The sequence below is a fragment of the Panicum hallii genome, chromosome 6 (assembly GCF_002211085.1).
Source record: "Panicum hallii strain FIL2 chromosome 6, PHallii_v3.1, whole genome shotgun sequence".
Taxonomy (NCBI): domain Eukaryota; kingdom Viridiplantae; phylum Streptophyta; class Magnoliopsida; order Poales; family Poaceae; genus Panicum; species Panicum hallii.
Genome location: NC_038047.1, coordinates 41,569,492 through 41,587,459, shown reverse-complemented (window position 1 = coordinate 41,587,459; position 17,968 = coordinate 41,569,492). Strand labels below are relative to the sequence as shown.

General features: G+C 46.7%; 2 protein-coding genes and 2 pseudogenes across 2 annotated transcripts; all 4 read left to right on the top strand.

Moving 5' to 3' along the window:
* The first annotated feature begins 362 nt into the window (after positions 1-362).
* On the top strand, positions 363-2,591 carry LOC112898330 (putative wall-associated receptor kinase-like 16). Its single transcript, XM_025966671.1, has 3 exons — positions 363-809; positions 861-1,305; positions 1,390-2,591. Exons 1-3 carry the CDS (start codon positions 363-365, stop codon positions 2,589-2,591), a joined length of 2,094 nt encoding a protein of 697 aa, XP_025822456.1.
* Positions 2,592-4,517: 1,926 nt separating this feature from the next.
* LOC112898329 (wall-associated receptor kinase 3-like) lies at positions 4,518-7,352 on the top strand. Its single transcript, XM_025966670.1, has 3 exons — positions 4,518-4,550; positions 4,938-5,949; positions 6,040-7,352. The coding sequence occupies exons 1-3, from the start codon at positions 4,518-4,520 to the stop codon at positions 7,233-7,235; spliced, it is 2,241 nt and encodes a 746-aa protein (XP_025822455.1). The 3' UTR covers positions 7,236-7,352.
* Positions 7,353-8,282: 930 nt separating this feature from the next.
* On the top strand, positions 8,283-11,712 carry LOC112898328 (annotated as a pseudogene).
* A 143-nt stretch (positions 11,713-11,855) lies between these two features.
* On the top strand, positions 11,856-17,751 carry LOC112898327 (annotated as a pseudogene).
* The last annotated feature ends 217 nt before the right edge of the window (positions 17,752-17,968 follow it).

Here is a 17,968-nt window from a genome sequence, read left to right as displayed (position 1 = left end):
AGTCTGTTTGTTATTCAAATGGAAGTTGCCCGTACGAAAAGATCGTTCATGTCTATGCAGGCACGTATTTGACCTTCAGTTCATCAGCTCTGTAAGTCTTGTAGTTTACGTTTCTTCTCACGGAAATTACGGTATCACCTGCTACTGCTATCTTCTCAAGGCAAAAAATTACCAACTGCTGGTGGACTTTGAATAAGCAAAAGTTTCTCCTGACTCGCCAGGACATGGTGATACCTCCCCGTCCTGCTAATCTACCATACCCCTGCTTAAGTGCATAACACACCTCGTGCTCGCGCCATAACATGGCACTGCACGCATGCAAATTCAAACGAACGGAGGAACAGTCGTCTACTACGCGTGAGATGCAAATGCGTAGCCTCGCCGTGCCGCTGCTGCTGCTGACGCAGCTCGCGATGGCCGCCACCACGTCGTCGTCGGCTGCGGCGGGCGTCGCCTTGGCCGGTTGCGAGAGTAAGTGCGGCGGCGTGGACGTGCCGTACCCGTTCGGCACCAGCGACGGCTGCCACCGGGCGGGCTTCAAGGTCACCTGCGACAGCGCGCACCAGCCGCCGAAGCTCTTCCTGGGGGGCCGCGGCGGCGGCGGCCCGGAGGTGCTGGAGGTGTCCCTCCGGAACAGCACGGTGCGCGTCCGCGGCGCGGTCTGGTCCTTCGCCGCCGGCGCCACGAGGACCGCGAAGGTAGACGTGCTCCCGGCCACCCTCCGCCGGTACGTGCTCTCCGCCGCGCGGAACAGCCTCGTCCTCGTCGGCTGCGGCTTCCAGGCCGCCGCGCGGCGAGGGGAGGACGCCGCCGCGTTCGGCTCGTGCGCGCCGTCCTGTCCGGGAGCCAAGAAGCGGAAGCTCCGGCACGGGCCCTGCGACGGGGTCGGCTGCTGCGAGGCGCCCATCCCGACGGGCCTCGCCACGTCCTTCGACGTCCGGTTTTCCTGGCTGGAGCAGAACGCCACGGCCCGGCCGGCGTGGGTGGCGCCCGGCGCCAGCGTGCTCGTGGTGGAGCAGGAGTGGTGGCGCGACAGGGAGAACGTGGTCCCGGTCAAGCTGACGCTTCTCAACTCCGGCAACGCCACCAGCTTCGTGATCCCGGCCGTCCTGGACTGGACGCTCAACGAGTCGTCGTGCGCGGCGGCGGCGAAGGGGTCCGACTATGGCTGCGTCAGCAAGAACAGCGAGTGCCTCAACTCCACGAGCAGCGCCTACGGCTACGTGTGCCGGTGCAACGACGGCTACAATGGCAACCCTTACGTGCCAGATGGGTGCCAAGGCTCTCGAATGCACATTGCAGCTGGTAAGTTTGATCCAATCGCCTTCTCAATTCCTTTTCACGATCACAATTTCAAGATTCTGATTTGATGGTCAAATGTTTCCCCAGGAGTATTTCTTGCTGTGGGGATTGGCATTGGTATGTTCGTTTTGCTTCTGGTTCTTGCTACCATCTTTGCAACAAAAAGACTCAGGATTCATAAAGCCAGGAAAATGAGGGAGAAATTCTCCAAGCGAAACCGCAGGCTGTTGCTTCGGCAACTAGTAGATAAGGACATTGCCGAAATGATGATCTATAGCTTGGAAGAGCTTGAGAAAGCAACAAACAGGTTTGATGAGACTCGCATCCTGGGCGGTGGAGGGCACGGCACAGTCTACAAAGGCATACTGTCAAATCAGCGCGTTGTTGCCATCAAAGTGTCAAAGATAGTAATTCAAAAGGAGATCGATGAATTCATAAATGAAGTTGCCATCCTTTCCCAAATAAACCACAGAAATGTAGTGAAGCTTTTCGGATGTTGCCTTGAGACAGAAGTTCCGTTGTTGATCTATGAGTTCATTCCAAACGGGACACTTTATGCCCACCTTCATGTTGACAACCCTCAAAAACTACTGACATGGAGAGATCGGCTTCGCATCGCCATTGAAGTTGCTAGTTCTCTGGCCTATCTTCACGCAGCTGCTTCGACATCAGTTGTGCACAGGGACATCAAGACATCCAACATACTACTTGATGATCGATTGACAGCGAAAGTGTCAGACTTCGGTGCATCGAGAGGCATCGCAATCGATCAATCAGGAGTGACAACTGGCATACAAGGAACATTCGGCTATATGGATCCCGAGTACTACTACACGAGGCGATTGACTGACAAAAGCGATGTCTACAGCTACGGTGTCATGCTCGTTGAACTTCTAACAAGAAAGAAGCCAGTTGTGTACATTTCGCCTGAAGGTGTCGGTCTTGTGGCACACTTTGTCGCGTCACTGAATCAGGGTCAGCTCAATGAGATACTAGATGAGCAGGTCACCGAAGAAGGGGAAGAGGAGGGCAAACAATTGGCAGAAATAGCAGCAATGTGCTTGAGGATGAAGGGAGAAGACAGGCCGACTATGCGGAACGTGGAGATGAGACTTCAACGACTGCAGGGTTCAGAGATTAACATTTCAGTGATGGAAGAGGATCATCAGGTGAATGAACTGAACGTCCTAACATTTCAAGGAGGAACTGCCAATGCCAGCGACAGCTATTGCAGCAGACAGTACAGCATCGAGGAAGAGATCTTATTTTCTGCGAGCTTGGAGCGCTGATCGTCATGCTACATTCCCATCCAACAGCAAAGTCATCTCTAGTATACTGTTTTTATAGTCGGTTGCCTATATGCAGACTAGTACTCACCCAGCCAATAGACGTCTGGCTTTTATCCCACTTGCACCATTCTACAAATATTAGAATTTTTCTATTTGTGGTGAGAAAATATGGCAGTTTCAGAACTTGGAAAGTAAATAATTCGACTTGTAAGCTGCATTGGTCAAAGAAAAAGAGCAATAATCTTGCTATTTTCAACTGCTTGGAAAGCTGTAGTCCATGTCTAACTTTTCCATACACTGCGATGATTAATGCTGCCGTGTTCGTATCTAGCAAGATTGTAGCAACAAAATGATATGGCAGCGCTCCTGCTATTTTTTCCAAAAAGAAAAAGACAGCAGCAACGAGCATATTAGGCCTCAGGAATAAGAATTTCTTTTTTTATGAATTGACGCCCCTAAATCTAACCCCAATGGGATGTTTCAAATTTACGTTTCCAAAAATTGTTGAACGAAACTCTCAGCTCCAATTCATGGTTTCTTGTTGCTTCATAGGCATATGTTGATATAATTGGCCATCCCCTTTAGCAGTTAGCTCAGTTAACAAAAATAGTATAGTAAATATAAAATGTGTTAATACTTAGGGCACCAATACAAAATTCCGGCGATAATGCTTGTGAAGACTGGAGGTGTGACTCCCCTGCAGTCTGCAGAGCATAGTCTACCGAACAAACTCTGAGCAACATTTCAAAAGAAGCACGACCATAGGCACTAACACACGGAACAAGAACGCCAAAATTCAGAAAGCAGATTCTTAACCCTGTCATCAATTCGTCACGAAGACAAGCAAGCTTGCAACAGTGTGTACTCATTCATGCATCTGAATTCCAACATAAACGTTCTTGTGCTTCCAATCACGTTCTGAACGACGGACCAGATGTCGTAGTCAGAGCTTCTGTAGACCCAAACAAATATTCAGACAGACAGCAAACCAAGCGAATGGCAGCGCCCTCCTTTGACCATCGCTTCGTCGCCTCCCATTGCCGGGCCGCCGCCACCCATGCTAGTTTTCGGGCCGTAGGGCTGTACAACCTAAACTCAACTGATAGCTAACTCAGAAATCTTTGTAGATTCCGTTTCAAAAAAAAAGAAATCTTTGTAATTGATTGATAAGGGAGGCATGGTAGACTAGTTCTTCAAGCACAAATGCACGATCTTAAAGTCAAAAAATCTGACTAAAATTTTGCTTTTTTTTTTCTCCCGATGTATGGTTGCGTACCAATCCATTTAGGAGCATTATTTTAGTCATTTAGTGGGAGCTGTATACGCAACCATGCTTAACGGGAAGATCCTTCAATTCTATAGTACTTTCAGAGTTCTCACCTGGTAACCTCTCTAGACAAGCAGAGAACCGCTGGTCGACTTTGAATTGGCAAGCGGCAGTGCGGCGGCTAAGATTCTCCAGGCTTCGGCGCGCCACGGTAGTTTTTCCAGGCCTTGTGTCCGTGCCATAAGATGGCGTTGCACACCAACAGCTTTCTCTGATCAATATATCCTTGTAAAGAGAAAAAAAAATCTTCAGTTTCTTTTTTTTTTCTGAATGTTCCACTAGAAGTACAGTAGATGACTAGTCTGCTAAATTCTTTTTCTTTCTTGACTTGCTCGTCCATTCTCGCTGTCTGGCTGCAGAACTTGCCAGGCTTCTGGAGAGCTGTGGCAACCGGCGTCCCCTCAAGGCCGAGCGAGCCATCCGGGGGATCTTGACATGAAAATGCTACTCCATTCTAAATTGTAGATCGTCTTGTCAAATTTAGATGCGGAGCTTTTACTATGCATCAAGGTAAACGCTATATCTAGATACTTTTCGTGGCATTTGAATTGGAGCCTATAACAGAACACATTTCTGTACTTCTTATATTTTTAAGCAAAATGGCCGGAGTTTTGCCTTTCAATATACTCCTGGTTAGAAAAGGAGCTTAAACTGAAACAACAGGCTAAGACAGCCTGGACTTCCTCCAAATAAACTGTCAATGAAGCAGGACGTCATAGCTGATTCTATAAAATAGTAAAAGCATCTCTAGCAATAGCCAGGTGAATCTGAACTCCAACTCATAGCCAAGAAGGTTAAGGACGACAGAATTCTTCAAGCACGATACTTACGTCAGAAATTTCACTGAAATTTCAGAAGTTTTCTGTCGACGTAGGTGTGCATAAATGTAAAGATCTTTCATGTTTACACATGCAGATGCAGATATACTAGTTAATCTTATCATTAGCTTTGTAATTTTTTTGTTAGTCGCGGAGGCACGGTTGACTTTGAATAATTGGCCAACGGTCCTGACCCGGCAGGCCACGGTCCTGCGCACCCACTCCACTGTTTATCAGCTACCGCACGCCGCGCCATCTGCTATCTCAGAGGAACACAGCCATCTGCTAGGTGCAATGCGCAGCCTCGTCGTGCCGTTGCTGCTGGTGCAGCTCGCGACGGCGGCGGCGGCGGCGAACATCGCCTTGGCCGGCTGCGAGAGCAAGTGCGGCCATGTCGACGTGCCTTACCCGTTCGGCACCAGTTACGGCTGCCACCGGACGGGCTTCAAGGTCACCTGCGACCGCGCGTACCAGCCGCCCAGGCTCTTCCTGCAGAGCGACGGCCCGGAGGTGCTGGCGATCTCCGTCCGGAACAGCACGGTGCGCGTCCGCGCCACGGCCTGGCCCTTCGCCGCCGGCAACGCGAGCGACGTGAGGGTCAGGGTCTTCCCCGCCAAACTCCGTCCGTACGTGCTCTCCGCCGCGCGGAACAGCTTCGTCCTTGTCGGCTGCGGCTTCCAGGCCGCCGCGCGGACGGCGGCGCCGTCGCGGCAAGGAACCGCCACGTTCGGCTCGTGCGCGCCGTCCTGTCCCGCCGACTTGCAGCAGAAGCTCCGGCGTGGCGTGTGCCACGGCGTTGGCTGCTGCGAGTCGCCCATACCGACGGGTCTCAGGTCCTTCCGTATCCGGTTCTCCTGGCAGGAGCAGAACGCCACGGCACGGCCGCCGTGGGTGACGCCCGGCGCGAGCGTGCTCACGGTGGAGCAGGAGTGGTGGCGCGACAGGGATAACGTGTTTGCCGTCAAGATGTCGCTTCTCTCCTCCGGGAACGCGGCCGGGCTGGTGATCCCGGCCGTCCTGGACTGGACGCTCAACAAGTCGTCGTGCGCGGCGGCGGCGAAGCGGTCGGACTTCGGCTGTGTCAGCAAGAACAGCGAGTGCATCAACTCCACGAGCAGCGCCTACGGCTATGTCTGCCGGTGCAACGACGGCTACGATGGCAACCCATACGTGTCAGATGGATGCCAGGGGCCTCGAAGACATGTTGGATCTGGTAAGTTTGATCGAATCACCTTCAACTCTGATGTCCACTGAGGATGATGATTTTTCAAGATTGAGATTAGAGGATCATATGTTTCCACAGGAGTAGTTTTCGCGATGGGGTTTGGCATTGGTATGTTCCTTTTGCTTCTGGTTCTTGCACCAATTTTTGCAACCAAAAGACTCAAGATCCGTAGAGCTAGGAAAATGAGGGAGTATTTCTTCAAGCAAAACCATGGGCTGCTTCTTCGACAACTAGTAGATAAAGACATTGCCGAAAAGATGATCTTCAGCTTGGAAGAGCTTGAGAAAGCAACCAATATGTTTGATGAGGCTCGCATCCTGGGTGGCGGAGGGCATGGCACCGTCTACAAAGGCATATTGTCAAACCAGCATGTTGTTGCCATTAAGAAGTCAATAGTTGTAATTCAGAAGGAGATTGATGAGTTCATAAACGAAGTGGCGATCCTTTCTCAGATCAACCACAGAAATGTAGTGAAGCTTTTCGGATGTTGCCTCGAGACAGAGGTGCCATTGCTGGTCTATGAGTTCATTCCAAATGGAACTCTTTATGCCCACCTCCATGTTGAAAGCTGTCATAAATCACTACCATGGAAGGATCGGCTACGAATTGCCTTTGAAGTTGCTTGTGCTCTGGCCTATCTTCACTCAGCCGCTTCGACATCAGTGGTGCACAGGGACGTCAAGACATCCAACATACTACTAGATGACCGACTGACAGCAAAAGTTTCAGACTTTGGTGCCTCAAGAGGCATCGAAATCGATCAATCTGGAGTGACAACTGGTGTACAAGGAACACACGGATATATGGATCCTGAGTATTACCACACACGACGATTGACTGACAAAAGTGATGTGTACAGCTACGGCGTTATGCTTGTTGAACTGCTGACGAGAAAGAAGCCAAGTATGTACTTGTCGTCTGAAGGTGTCAGTTTAGTGGCACACTTTGTCACATTACTGAATCAAGATAAGCTCAGCGAGATACTTGATGAGCAGATCACGGAAGAAGGAGAGGACGAGCCCAAACAAGTGGCCGCCATAGCAGCAATGTGCTTGAGGATGAAGGGAGAAGACAGGCCGATGATGCGGTATGTGGAGATGAGGCTTCAAGGACTGCAAGGTTCAGACATTTACATTTCAGGGATGGAAGAGCAGCTGGGTGACCTGAATGGCCAAACGTGTCAAGGAGGCGATGCCGGAGTTGGCGACAACTATAGAAGTAGGCAGTACAGTATGGAGGAAGAAATCATGTTATCAGCGAGCTTGCAAAGATGATCATGGCATCATATCCTATTACTTTGCTTCGGCAGTCAATACTCAAACTATTGATTTTAATTCACTTAAGCCACTCTAGAACAGAGTGTCATGTTTAAGTATTTGAAAATTTCGTAATACCTTCCGAGTACAGCACTTCTTCAGATGCAATCTACAGGTGCCTTTCTTCATGGAAGTGATTATCCTAATGGCCTGCAACATTTATTCGGACAGTTAGAATTTATTGTGAAATATAAGTGTAGGAACAAAGAGACCAAGAGAATAGTGAAATTGGTAATTCTTATTAATCTCAAGGTTCCCTTATATAGGGAGATTACAAGCCTAGTTATTCCTAGGCATTAGTACATCAGTTTCTCATTCTTATGGCAGCAATAAAGTTGATCCATAACCCAGCAATAAGATCAATTCATATCCTTAACCATGGCTGTTACCATGGTCTTGAATCCCTTATGGCTGCATTAATTGTTAAATAAAGATATTTTGTAACAGAATTGACCCCATCTTCAATCACATTGCTCCAAGAATAGCTGGAGGGAAGGCCATTCAGCCACGAGTTTGCCAAGCTTATGCATAGGACAAAGATGATTTGCCTCCCAGATATCAGTAACTGTATAGTCTTATTTTTTTGTAATATAGCTTTTTTCCCTTTTCGTTTTGTGTTTTATACAGATATTTTTTGATATATTATAATTTTTTTCTCAAATACGCAGGAGAGCTGCGTGTTTTTTATACTATAATCAGCAGGGCTTGCTCCCTTTTTGTTGTCTTTTTAAAAATCATAATACAAAGAAAAAAAATACAGTTTGCAGAAACATCTGTGCATCTTCCGAAGAATGTTATATTAGAACTCAAGAAGTTGCATGTGAAAAGCCTCAAACTATCAGAAAATGATTGGAATCATGAGTTTCAAGGCCTGCATTGTAATTTGTGAAGAGAATGAAGATGTGACTTCAGGCCACATGCATCCAACATTAGCACAATCGTTCTGATGGACCATAAAGTTTGTGAGATGGGGCACTACTATAAATTACTACCTGCCCAAACTGAATGACGGTAATTCTGATGGGCCATGGCGTATCGCCTGCCTGCAAATGACGTTCTGACACACGAAAGACAGTAAAAATAACCTTTGTTATGTTCGTGCCGTACATCATACGTAGGATACCTTGTGCTGAACCAAAGCAAGGATAAATAGTTGAACACCTAGACTTCAGAAGACCACGACCAAGCAGCTACATCGATCATCAATGGCGTGTAGGGCTTTACTAATTTCACTTGCGGTAGCAGCAGCTGCTTTGCCACGGCCGTCCGGCGCGACGCGACGGCCGCGACGAAGGGGGCAGATGATCTATGGAGTAGCTGCACCACCAGCTGCGGCAACATCAGCATCCCCTACCCGTTCGGCGTCGAGCCGGGCTGCTACCGCGACGGCTTCAACCTCACCTGCGACCGCTCCTACCAGCCGCCCAAGCTCTTCCTCGGCGACGGCGCCACCGAGGTCACCGACATATTCGTCTCCAGTGGTACTGTTCGAATCCGCAGCGCCTACATAAACATCAGAGACCTGGTGCTCCCGTCCGGCACCGGCGGCGGCGACCTCGCGAACGGGACAGCCTGGGGCGCCGGGCTAAGTCCCGGCGGCCCGTACTTCCTCGCGGTGGTGGCCTGCAACGTGCAGGTGCTCCTCCTGGGCGCGGACAGCGGCGGCATCGTCAGCGCCTGCTCGGCGCTCTGCCTGCCGCAGCTCAACAACAATGGCAGCACGCCGGAGCAACGGTACCTGTACTACAACGGCGGCTGCTCCGGCGTCGGCTGCTGCCAGGCGACCGTCCCCCTCGGCTACGCCTCCTACCCCGTCCAGGTCCGCAAGCTGAATGGCGCGGCGACGCGCACCAACATCTTTTACGTCGCAGAGCGCGGAGTGAACTACACGATCAGCACGGCCGCGGCCGAGTACGCGCCGCCGCCGGCGCTCCTGGCCGTGCTGGAGTGGGCGATCGCCGGCGCTAACTCGATGTGCCCCGCGGACGCGCCGGCGCCGGAGTGCCGAAGCAGCCAGAGCTACTGCCAGAACTCCACCGCCGAGGGGCACAGAGGGTACATCTGCCGCTGCAAGGCCGGCTACGCCGGCAACCCCTACGTCACAGATGGGTGCCAAGGTGAGGTTCTGAAGACTGGTCACTAGATTTTGTTTCAGTTTTGTCTGCACCACTGCAAAATGTGCACAAATTTTGCAGTGCCTTACCCTCTGATTTGTATAGATACCGATGAGTGTTTGTATCCAGAATTCTACTACTGCTATGGTGAATGTAAGAACATTCAGGGTGGGTACCAATGCTATTGCCCTGCTGGCTATACAGGCAGTGCTTCTGTCTCAAATGGGTGCAAAGGTATACTCCAACGTATTGGTTAAAACTTGCATGACCTCTACACATGACAGGATAACATGGTAGATTGAGAACTTACTCTGATTTTCTTAGACGTTGATGAATGTGCGCACCCAGATGTCTACCAGTGCTATGGCGTATGCATAAATTTGCCTGGAACATTTGAGTGCAGATGCTCATTTGGGACACACGGGAATGCCAAGAGAAAAGGAGGATGCATCTCAGTAGAAAAATCCTACACAGGTACAAATAGCTAGCTATAGTAGTCCACATCTAAGAATTTTTAGACTTTGCTATGATATCAACCAAATAGTTAGCATAATTCCGCATGTTTCAAACAAAAAGAACTTGCTTTGTTTAAAAATTGTATGATAGAAAAAACCTGTGATGAAATGGGCTGTAGTGAATCATTAAACTAGAGTAAGATGATTCATGCTCTATTTCTGAGTGGCAAACCAGAGGTGCAGATGTGATGTTGAACCAATTATTTCTTCTCTTTTCAATATAAACTGCTATTCCTATGACAGAAATATAAGTTGATCATGGGCTCTTCTCAACATGACAATATCTTTGCAGCACTTGGTGTTGGTCTAGGGGTCGGGGTTGGCTCTGCTCTTCTACTTCTGGTTGTCAGTCTTCGTGTCATGAAACATAAGTTCAAGCTACGGAAGGCAAGAAAAATGAAGGAAAAGTTCTTCAGACAAAATCATGGGCTATTGCTGCAGCAATTAGTATCCCAAAAGGCAGACATTGCTGAAAGGATGATTATTGCCTTGGAAGAGCTAGAGAAGGCAACCAACAATTTCGACAAAACTCATGAGGTTGGTTTTGGAGGACACGGAACAGTGTACAAAGGAATTCATGGCCCAAACGTTGTTGCTGTCCAAGAAATCGAAGATCATAATACAAAAAGAAATTGACGATTTCATAAATGAGGTGGCCATTCTTTCCAAAATCAACCACAGAAATGTTGTGAGGCTCATTGGGTGTTGTCTTGAGACAGAAGTGCCTCTACTGGTTTACGAATTCATTTCAAATGGCAGTCTTATCATCACCTTCATACTAAAGGCCCGTCAAAGCTATCATGGGATGATCGATTGAGGATTGCGCTCGAAGTTGCTAGAGCTCTAGCCTATCTACACTCTGCTGCATCAATACCGATATTCATAGAGATATCAAGTCTTCAAACGTACTTCTCGATGACAGTTTAACTGCTAAAGTATCAGATTTCGGAGCCTCGAGATACATTTCACTTAACCGAACTGAAGTGACAGCCAGCATTCAAGGAACCATGGGTTATGTAGATCCCATGTATTATTATACCGGTAAACTGACAGACAAAAGTGACGTTTTCAGCTTTGGAGTTCTTCTTATAGAGTTGCTTACCAGGAAAAAAACATCCATCTTCACTTGTAATGATGGCAGCCTTGTTGCACAGTTCCACTCACTTCTAATAGAGGGAAATCTGGTACGGATAATTGATCCACAGGTCACAGAGGAGGATGGAAGGGTCCAAGAAGTCGCTGAGCTTGCGGCAAGGTGCACTAGATTGAAACGACAAGAAAGACCAACAATGAGGCAAGTGGAGATGGAGCTGGAGAGTCTGCAAGCACATAATGCAGAGGTATGGAAGTGTTATCGGCACCACATTGTGGGACAATGTGTGACAACCGGAGCAGGATTCTTTACGGAGGAAACAAGCCGACAATTCAGCATGGAAGAGGAAATCTTGCTGTCAGCACGCTATCCTCGATGAGACGATGACAGTGTTTGGGATGGAACAAAAAATTCTAGATCGTCTCTTGGCCACACTCAAAAGATTCACCAAACTGAAGATACAGTATATGTACATACATAGGTGCTGACAACGGCAAACATTCTGTTGTGTAAATGTACATACTTTGGGTTGTGTAAAACTGTAAATCTTATTCTGATTTGCATATGGTTCACCATAAACAGAGGTAGCGCTTGCAGTTTCTGATTTACTGAAATTTGGACAGTGCAGACGTACAATCTAAGACCTTCCAACTGGGATTCAAGGCTAGTTAGTCTAACTTTCAACTGCAACCGCAAGACTACGAGTTCAAACAGAAACTTTGAACTGAGCAATGAAATTTTGAACTCGAACTTTACAGGAAGGATTCACCAAACCTCGGCCACATTTCGGAGCTCCCTCCTCTTTTGGCCATCTGAAACGGCGGCGGCTTACAGCCTCAAGGCACGGGAACGCAGGATGGGGAAGCACGCGGAGGCAGGAGCCGTGAGGCCCGGGACCTTGCGGAGCGCCCCGGCGAGGCCGGTGGCGGCGGTCAGGGTGTCGATCGAGCGCGGAGGAGGAAACGGACTGGCTGAGGCGATGAAAAGCTGCGAAGCCGGGGGCACGAGTGGATGCGCGCTGAGAACCGCGGCGAGTTTCTCCTTCCTCGGGGCGGGCGGTCTGTGCCGCCAGCCCGCCACGGTGAGGTCGCGCCGTCGCGGCCGGGAACAGCGGATTCGGAGCGATGCAACTTTTTTCCACGAAACCCCTTAAACTGGAATCGCGATCCAAATATTTACATATACACCCTCATATTTATATAAAAATCCCTAGTTCGGATCGCGATTACTAATTGCGATCCAAACTAGAAGGTTATATGAAAAATTTCGATCTAAATATTTACAAAAAGTCCTTAAGTTAAATCACAACTTTTATCTGTGTCCTTGATTATTTGTAAAAGAGTCCCTCTCTGTACATTCTCCCGCTCTGCTCCGGCGGCGGCGACGCCGGCCACCTCGTCGCGGCGAATGGACTTCCAGCGCCAATGGAGACCGCGCGGCATGTCTCCGTCGCGGGAGAAAATGGTGGCGCTCCGGAGGGCGGTGCTGCATCCGCGGCCGCCGACGAGGGCAAGAGCAGTGGTTACGGAAGGTGTTCATCGAGAGCGGAGGGGAATGCGGACTGACCGAGGCGGTGCAAAGCGCCGGCATCCACCTCGGTCGGGTGAGACCATAATGGAGGTCCAACGCTGGGGGACGGTCGGATGGCCGCCACTGGCGTCCCAATCGGATTGGCTGAGGTTTTGTTACTCTTTTCCCCCACTTTTCTTTTTTTTTTTGGAAAAAAGTTACTCGTGAACTTTGATACATCGTGCGCTGAGATAATCTTCTCTGTTGCTGTGCTCCCGGGGATACTACATGTGATTGTACTAGTTTACCATAGCATCAGTTAAACTGATGCATCTCCCCACTTATATTGAATTATTGATTGTCATTTGTTTTTTCGTATAAAATTCATATTCTCGCCGCTCCGTGTGATTTTGAGTCTAAAAATAATTACCAGGAATGCGAAATATAGCCATCAGGTCCAGGAATCCTGCAGCAATCCACATTGTGCAAACTGAACGAATCTCGTGTATCATCTTCTGTAGTATTCTAACTGATAGAGCATGAAATTCTGTGCATAGTCAGAATGAGTTCATTTGAATATGTGAATGCTTCATGAGATGAACCTGGATCCAATCTCCTCTGCTTATTTGGGCAGGCAGAATATATAATGGGAATAGTGGTCCTGGTCTCCTGGACCTGGAGATTAGAAGAATTCGCATCTGCTCCTGGAGATTAAGATGCTGTTCTTGGATGTAGTTGCAGTGCTGCTAGTGCCACCAGCATCAGCTTGTAGCAATAGATGTGGCAACATTACATTGCCTACCCATTTGGTGTTGAGCCCGGAATGCTACCATGATGGCTTTAATGTCACGTCACCATCGAATTGCTAGTTTACAAGGTCTTATTTTCCATGCTAAATGGTTTTGATGCAATTTTCCTTTCACATTTTCACCCATCAGTTTTGGTTTAGATGGCCTACTCTTCTTGCTTATTGTTTGTTTAATGGTCTTTTCTCTGTATTCTGAATTGTTTAGATATCAATGAATGTGTGAATCCTGAAGTCCACTCACCATGGAATCTGCACAAATGTTCCTGGAACATTTCAATGACATTGCCCATAGGGGACCTATGGAAATGCCTCCATACAAGGAGGATGCATCAAGGTGGATAAGTACTATTCAGGTGACCTCTGATATCGATATGTAGCATCGTCCACCTATTTTATGTCTATATTCGCAGACTTATACATACTACTGCTGTGTTGATAATACAACATTGGTACTTTGTACGTATCAACCTTTATGCTCTGAATTCACATTGAAGTACATAGATGGAATTAAAATGAGATCATACTTTCAACACAAAACAATCTTTAGCGGATCTAGACAATACAGGTCCTGTTTGGATAGCTATACCATGCATTCATTCTGAAGAAAAAGGGAATAACCAAAGTAAGGTATGGTCTTAGAATTTTCAACTTAACAAAAGGTAGATTCACTAGCTATGTCAGTTAAGAGCAATGCTACACACCATTCTAGATACTATTTATGAAATATTGTTATACATTGAAGATCAAGAGCAGTGATGGAAATCAATGGCTACATAAGTTTTGTAAAAGAAATAGTGCGCGCACAGTATTTCCATAAATCCAAATAATGATAATGAATGGCACAATAATTTTGTGTTAGCATTTTTCTCAGGTTTAAGCTGCAACATGCTGAAAGTAGAAATAAATCTAGTGCAGACAATAACATCACGCTTTGGAATTCCTGCAAATGCAACCCATTTGAATCCCCTGTTGGTTGTATACTTGTACTATCGTAATCTGCGCTCATATTTTAAACACTAGATCTGTCTTATCCTTTGGAAAAGTAGAGTGCCGTTCTTTGTCTCCAACGGTGCCCTCTAAATCGTTCTCTACCTTATATATAGAGAAGATTCCATTCTCTATTAATCCAGCAGCGTTCTCTAAATGGTTCTCTAAAATAGAGAACGCTACAGGTTTCCTCTATATATAGAGATTCTCTCTCCTCTTCTCTATTTTTTCTTTACGTTTTAAACACTGAATTAAATAAAATAAAATATGTCCATAGCATTTGAGGTATGATAAATATGTACGTACAAAAATTTGGAACAAAATACGTTTTTAATATAGGGTTTAATGTATAGAGAACGAGATTTAGAGAACGTTGTTGGAGAGAAATGAGATATAGAGGAGAGAATCTTGTAGAGAATTCTGTAAATGAAGGATATAGAGAAAGATATAGAGAAGGACGGTTGGAGATAGCCTGTCTTATCAGGGGCTGATGCGGTAGAAGATGAGACATTGACTGTCTTTCCTCTCGGGATAAAAGGTAGTATTCTAAGCTTGGGTGTGTGGTTGATAAAACACAAAATGTCGTGTCAGCCCAAGTTACCTTAGCCATGTGGATGCTTCCCCTATTCCATGTACCTTCCTGTGGTGGGTAGAGTGTAAGAAATAAGTAGATAGCTTGGAGAATGGAGATTAGAAGAAATCCATGATCATCAATTCGTAACAATCAGTTTGTGAAGATCTCTCAACAGTTGGATGTATGGTTTTATCAAATAGGAGAGTGAGAGTTGTACTCAAGGTGGCTGTAGTTGCAGCAGTGTTGCTGCAGCTATCGCGTGCAGTTGCAGCGGTACAAGCAACAGCTAACTGCAGCACCAGCTGTGGCAAGATCAGCATCTCCTACCCTTTTGGAATTGAGCCTGGGTGCTACCTTGTCGGCTTCAACCTCAGTTGCGATCATCCGCATGACCCGCCCAAGTTGTTCCTTGGTGATGCCACAGTGGAAGTGTTCGAGATCTCCATTCTCATAGGCATCAACAGCAGCAGCATCGTGCCATCAAGTCCTAGTGCTTCTAGTGATGGCAAGATGAACAAGTCAGGGAGCTATCACACATGGAGTGGCCTCAGAAAGGGTGGTCCATTCTTCGTCTCACCAGACAAGAACAGGTTCCTGGTGTTGTCATGCAACAATGTCCAAGTCCTCCTCCTTGGAGAGGACAACAGCACTGTTAACGCCTGCGCCACTTACTGTCCACCAGCCCCCGGGAAAACCCAATCTTTTCAGTACCCACTGCGCAATGAGTGTTCTGGAATTGGCTGTTGCAGTGCATCCATCCCAAAAGGCTACACTTCACACAGCATCGAGGTCCAAGTCCAACCCCCCAATAGTATTTCTGAGTTTGATGCAGAATCTTCGGTGTACATAGCTGAGGAGGGATCCTACAACACCACACGCCTGATTTTTGAAGCTATTGATACTCTCCCAACCTTGCTGGATTGGGTGATAAGCAACTCAACATGCAAACATCCACCTACCGCATCTGCATGCCGCAGCAGAAACAGCTACTGTGCAAACTATACGAGCTATGATTACAATGGCTACCGTTGTCGCTGCTCTGCTGGCTATCAAGGAAACCCATACATACAAGACGGGTGCAAAGGTATACATGTTAAACCAATCTAGGTTCAATTCCTTACACTAGCAGTACAAAGTTTAAATGATACTAGATTGATGTGATGGCAGTTTTATACTTGCTTAGGTATATCTAAGCCTACCGTAGGAGTTACTACTTTACTAAACAGGTTTACCAATCTTCTAGGTTAACTCATGGTCTTGTATTTTTGTTTGTTTAGACATCGACGAGTGTGCACGTTGGGAACTCCACTCATGCTATGGAACCTGCATAAATATGACTGGAACGTTTCCTTGACAATGCCCTCATGGAACCTATGGGAATCCCTTCACGGAAGGGGGATGCATCAAGATCAAGAATTCCTCTCAAGGTGACAATCACATCATGGATTACCTAAGTTTTTTACACACCAACTTCATAGATGGGGAAATCAATTGGGCTAATTTTTTCAAGTGCCATTTATACATGAGAAATTGTTACACAATGTATTCTTTAACAGTATTTAATGCTCTTTGTGCTATAAAGTAAGAGTGATGGGCGCAATATGTAACACTATTTTTCAAAAAAAAAATTCAGGTTTAACCATAGGCCTGCTAGTCGGTTGTGGCTCAGTTTTATTGGTTCTTGTCAAGCTACGGAAGGCCCAAAAAGCAAAAGAAAGATTTTTCAATCAAAATCATGGTTTGCTACTGCAGCAGTTAATATCACGGAATGCAGATATTGGTGAAAGGATAATTATTACCTTAGCAGATCCGGAGAAGGCCACGAACAGTTTTGACAAATCTCGTGAGGTTGGTGGTGGAGGACATGGTGTTGTGTACAAAGGAATATTAGACCTTCATGTAGTGGCCATCAAGAAATCAAAGATAGTGGTACAACGAGAAATCGACCAATTCATAAATGAGGTTGCAATTCTTTATCAAATCAACCATAGAAATGTTGTGAAGCTTCTAAGATGCTGCCTTGAGACAGAAGTTCCATTATTAGTATACGAGTTCATCTCAAATGGAACACTTTCTCATCATCTTCATATTGAAGGTCCGATATCACTACCATGGGATGATCGACTAAGAATTGCACTTGAAATTGCTAGAGCGCTAGCCTATCTACATTCAGCTAGTACAATACCAATATTCCACAGAGATATTAAATCTTCTAATATACTGCTAGATGATAGTTTAACAGCTAAAGTGTTAGATTTTGGAGCTTCAAGGTATGTTCCAGTCAATCAGACAGGAGTGACTATAGCTGTTCAGGGAACATTTGGTTATTTAGATCCCATGTACTATTATACCGGTCGGCTGACAGACAAGAATGATGTTTTGAGCTTTGGTGTACTTCTTGTCGAGTTGCTCACTAGAAAGAAACGGTCCTTGTACAACTCTGACAGTGGTGACAGCCTATTTTAACATTTTGTCTCGCTACTCACAGAAGGTGATTTGGTTGACATAGTAGATCCACAGGTCATGGAAGAGGGAGACTCTGAAGTTCAAGAAGTAGCTGCAGTAGCGGCAACGTGCACTAAACTGAATGGAGAGGAGAAGGTCGGCCCACAATGAGAGGAGTGGAGATGACACTTGAAAATTTGCGAGTTAAGAAGAATCCTGCTCCACGAAATACCCTGTTTTCGTCAGAGAAATACGATGGGGACGAGATCGCAACTCGTTACGTGCAAGCTCAAGGGGTTGCGAATGAAACAAGTAGACAGTATACCATTGAGGACGAAATCTTGCTGTCAGCAAGGTATGCTCGGTGATGTTTTTCCAGATCCTCGTGAACAGTAAAATTACAAGGGGGCAGTCATTTCCGATGAATGTATAGCCAAAGAACAAATATTCTTTTTTCTATCAACAAAGGGACAAATATTCTTCCTTTTTTTTGGAGGTGAAGGCAAATGCTGTTTGTGTTGTCTTGTAAATGATTTTGCATATACCGTTAATTGCCTTGTTTTGTTTGGTCAAGTCGATTATTGCATGCATTCGGGTGTACAAGGGTAAGAAAAAAGACGAAATCAACAGAACTCGTCTACGTGCA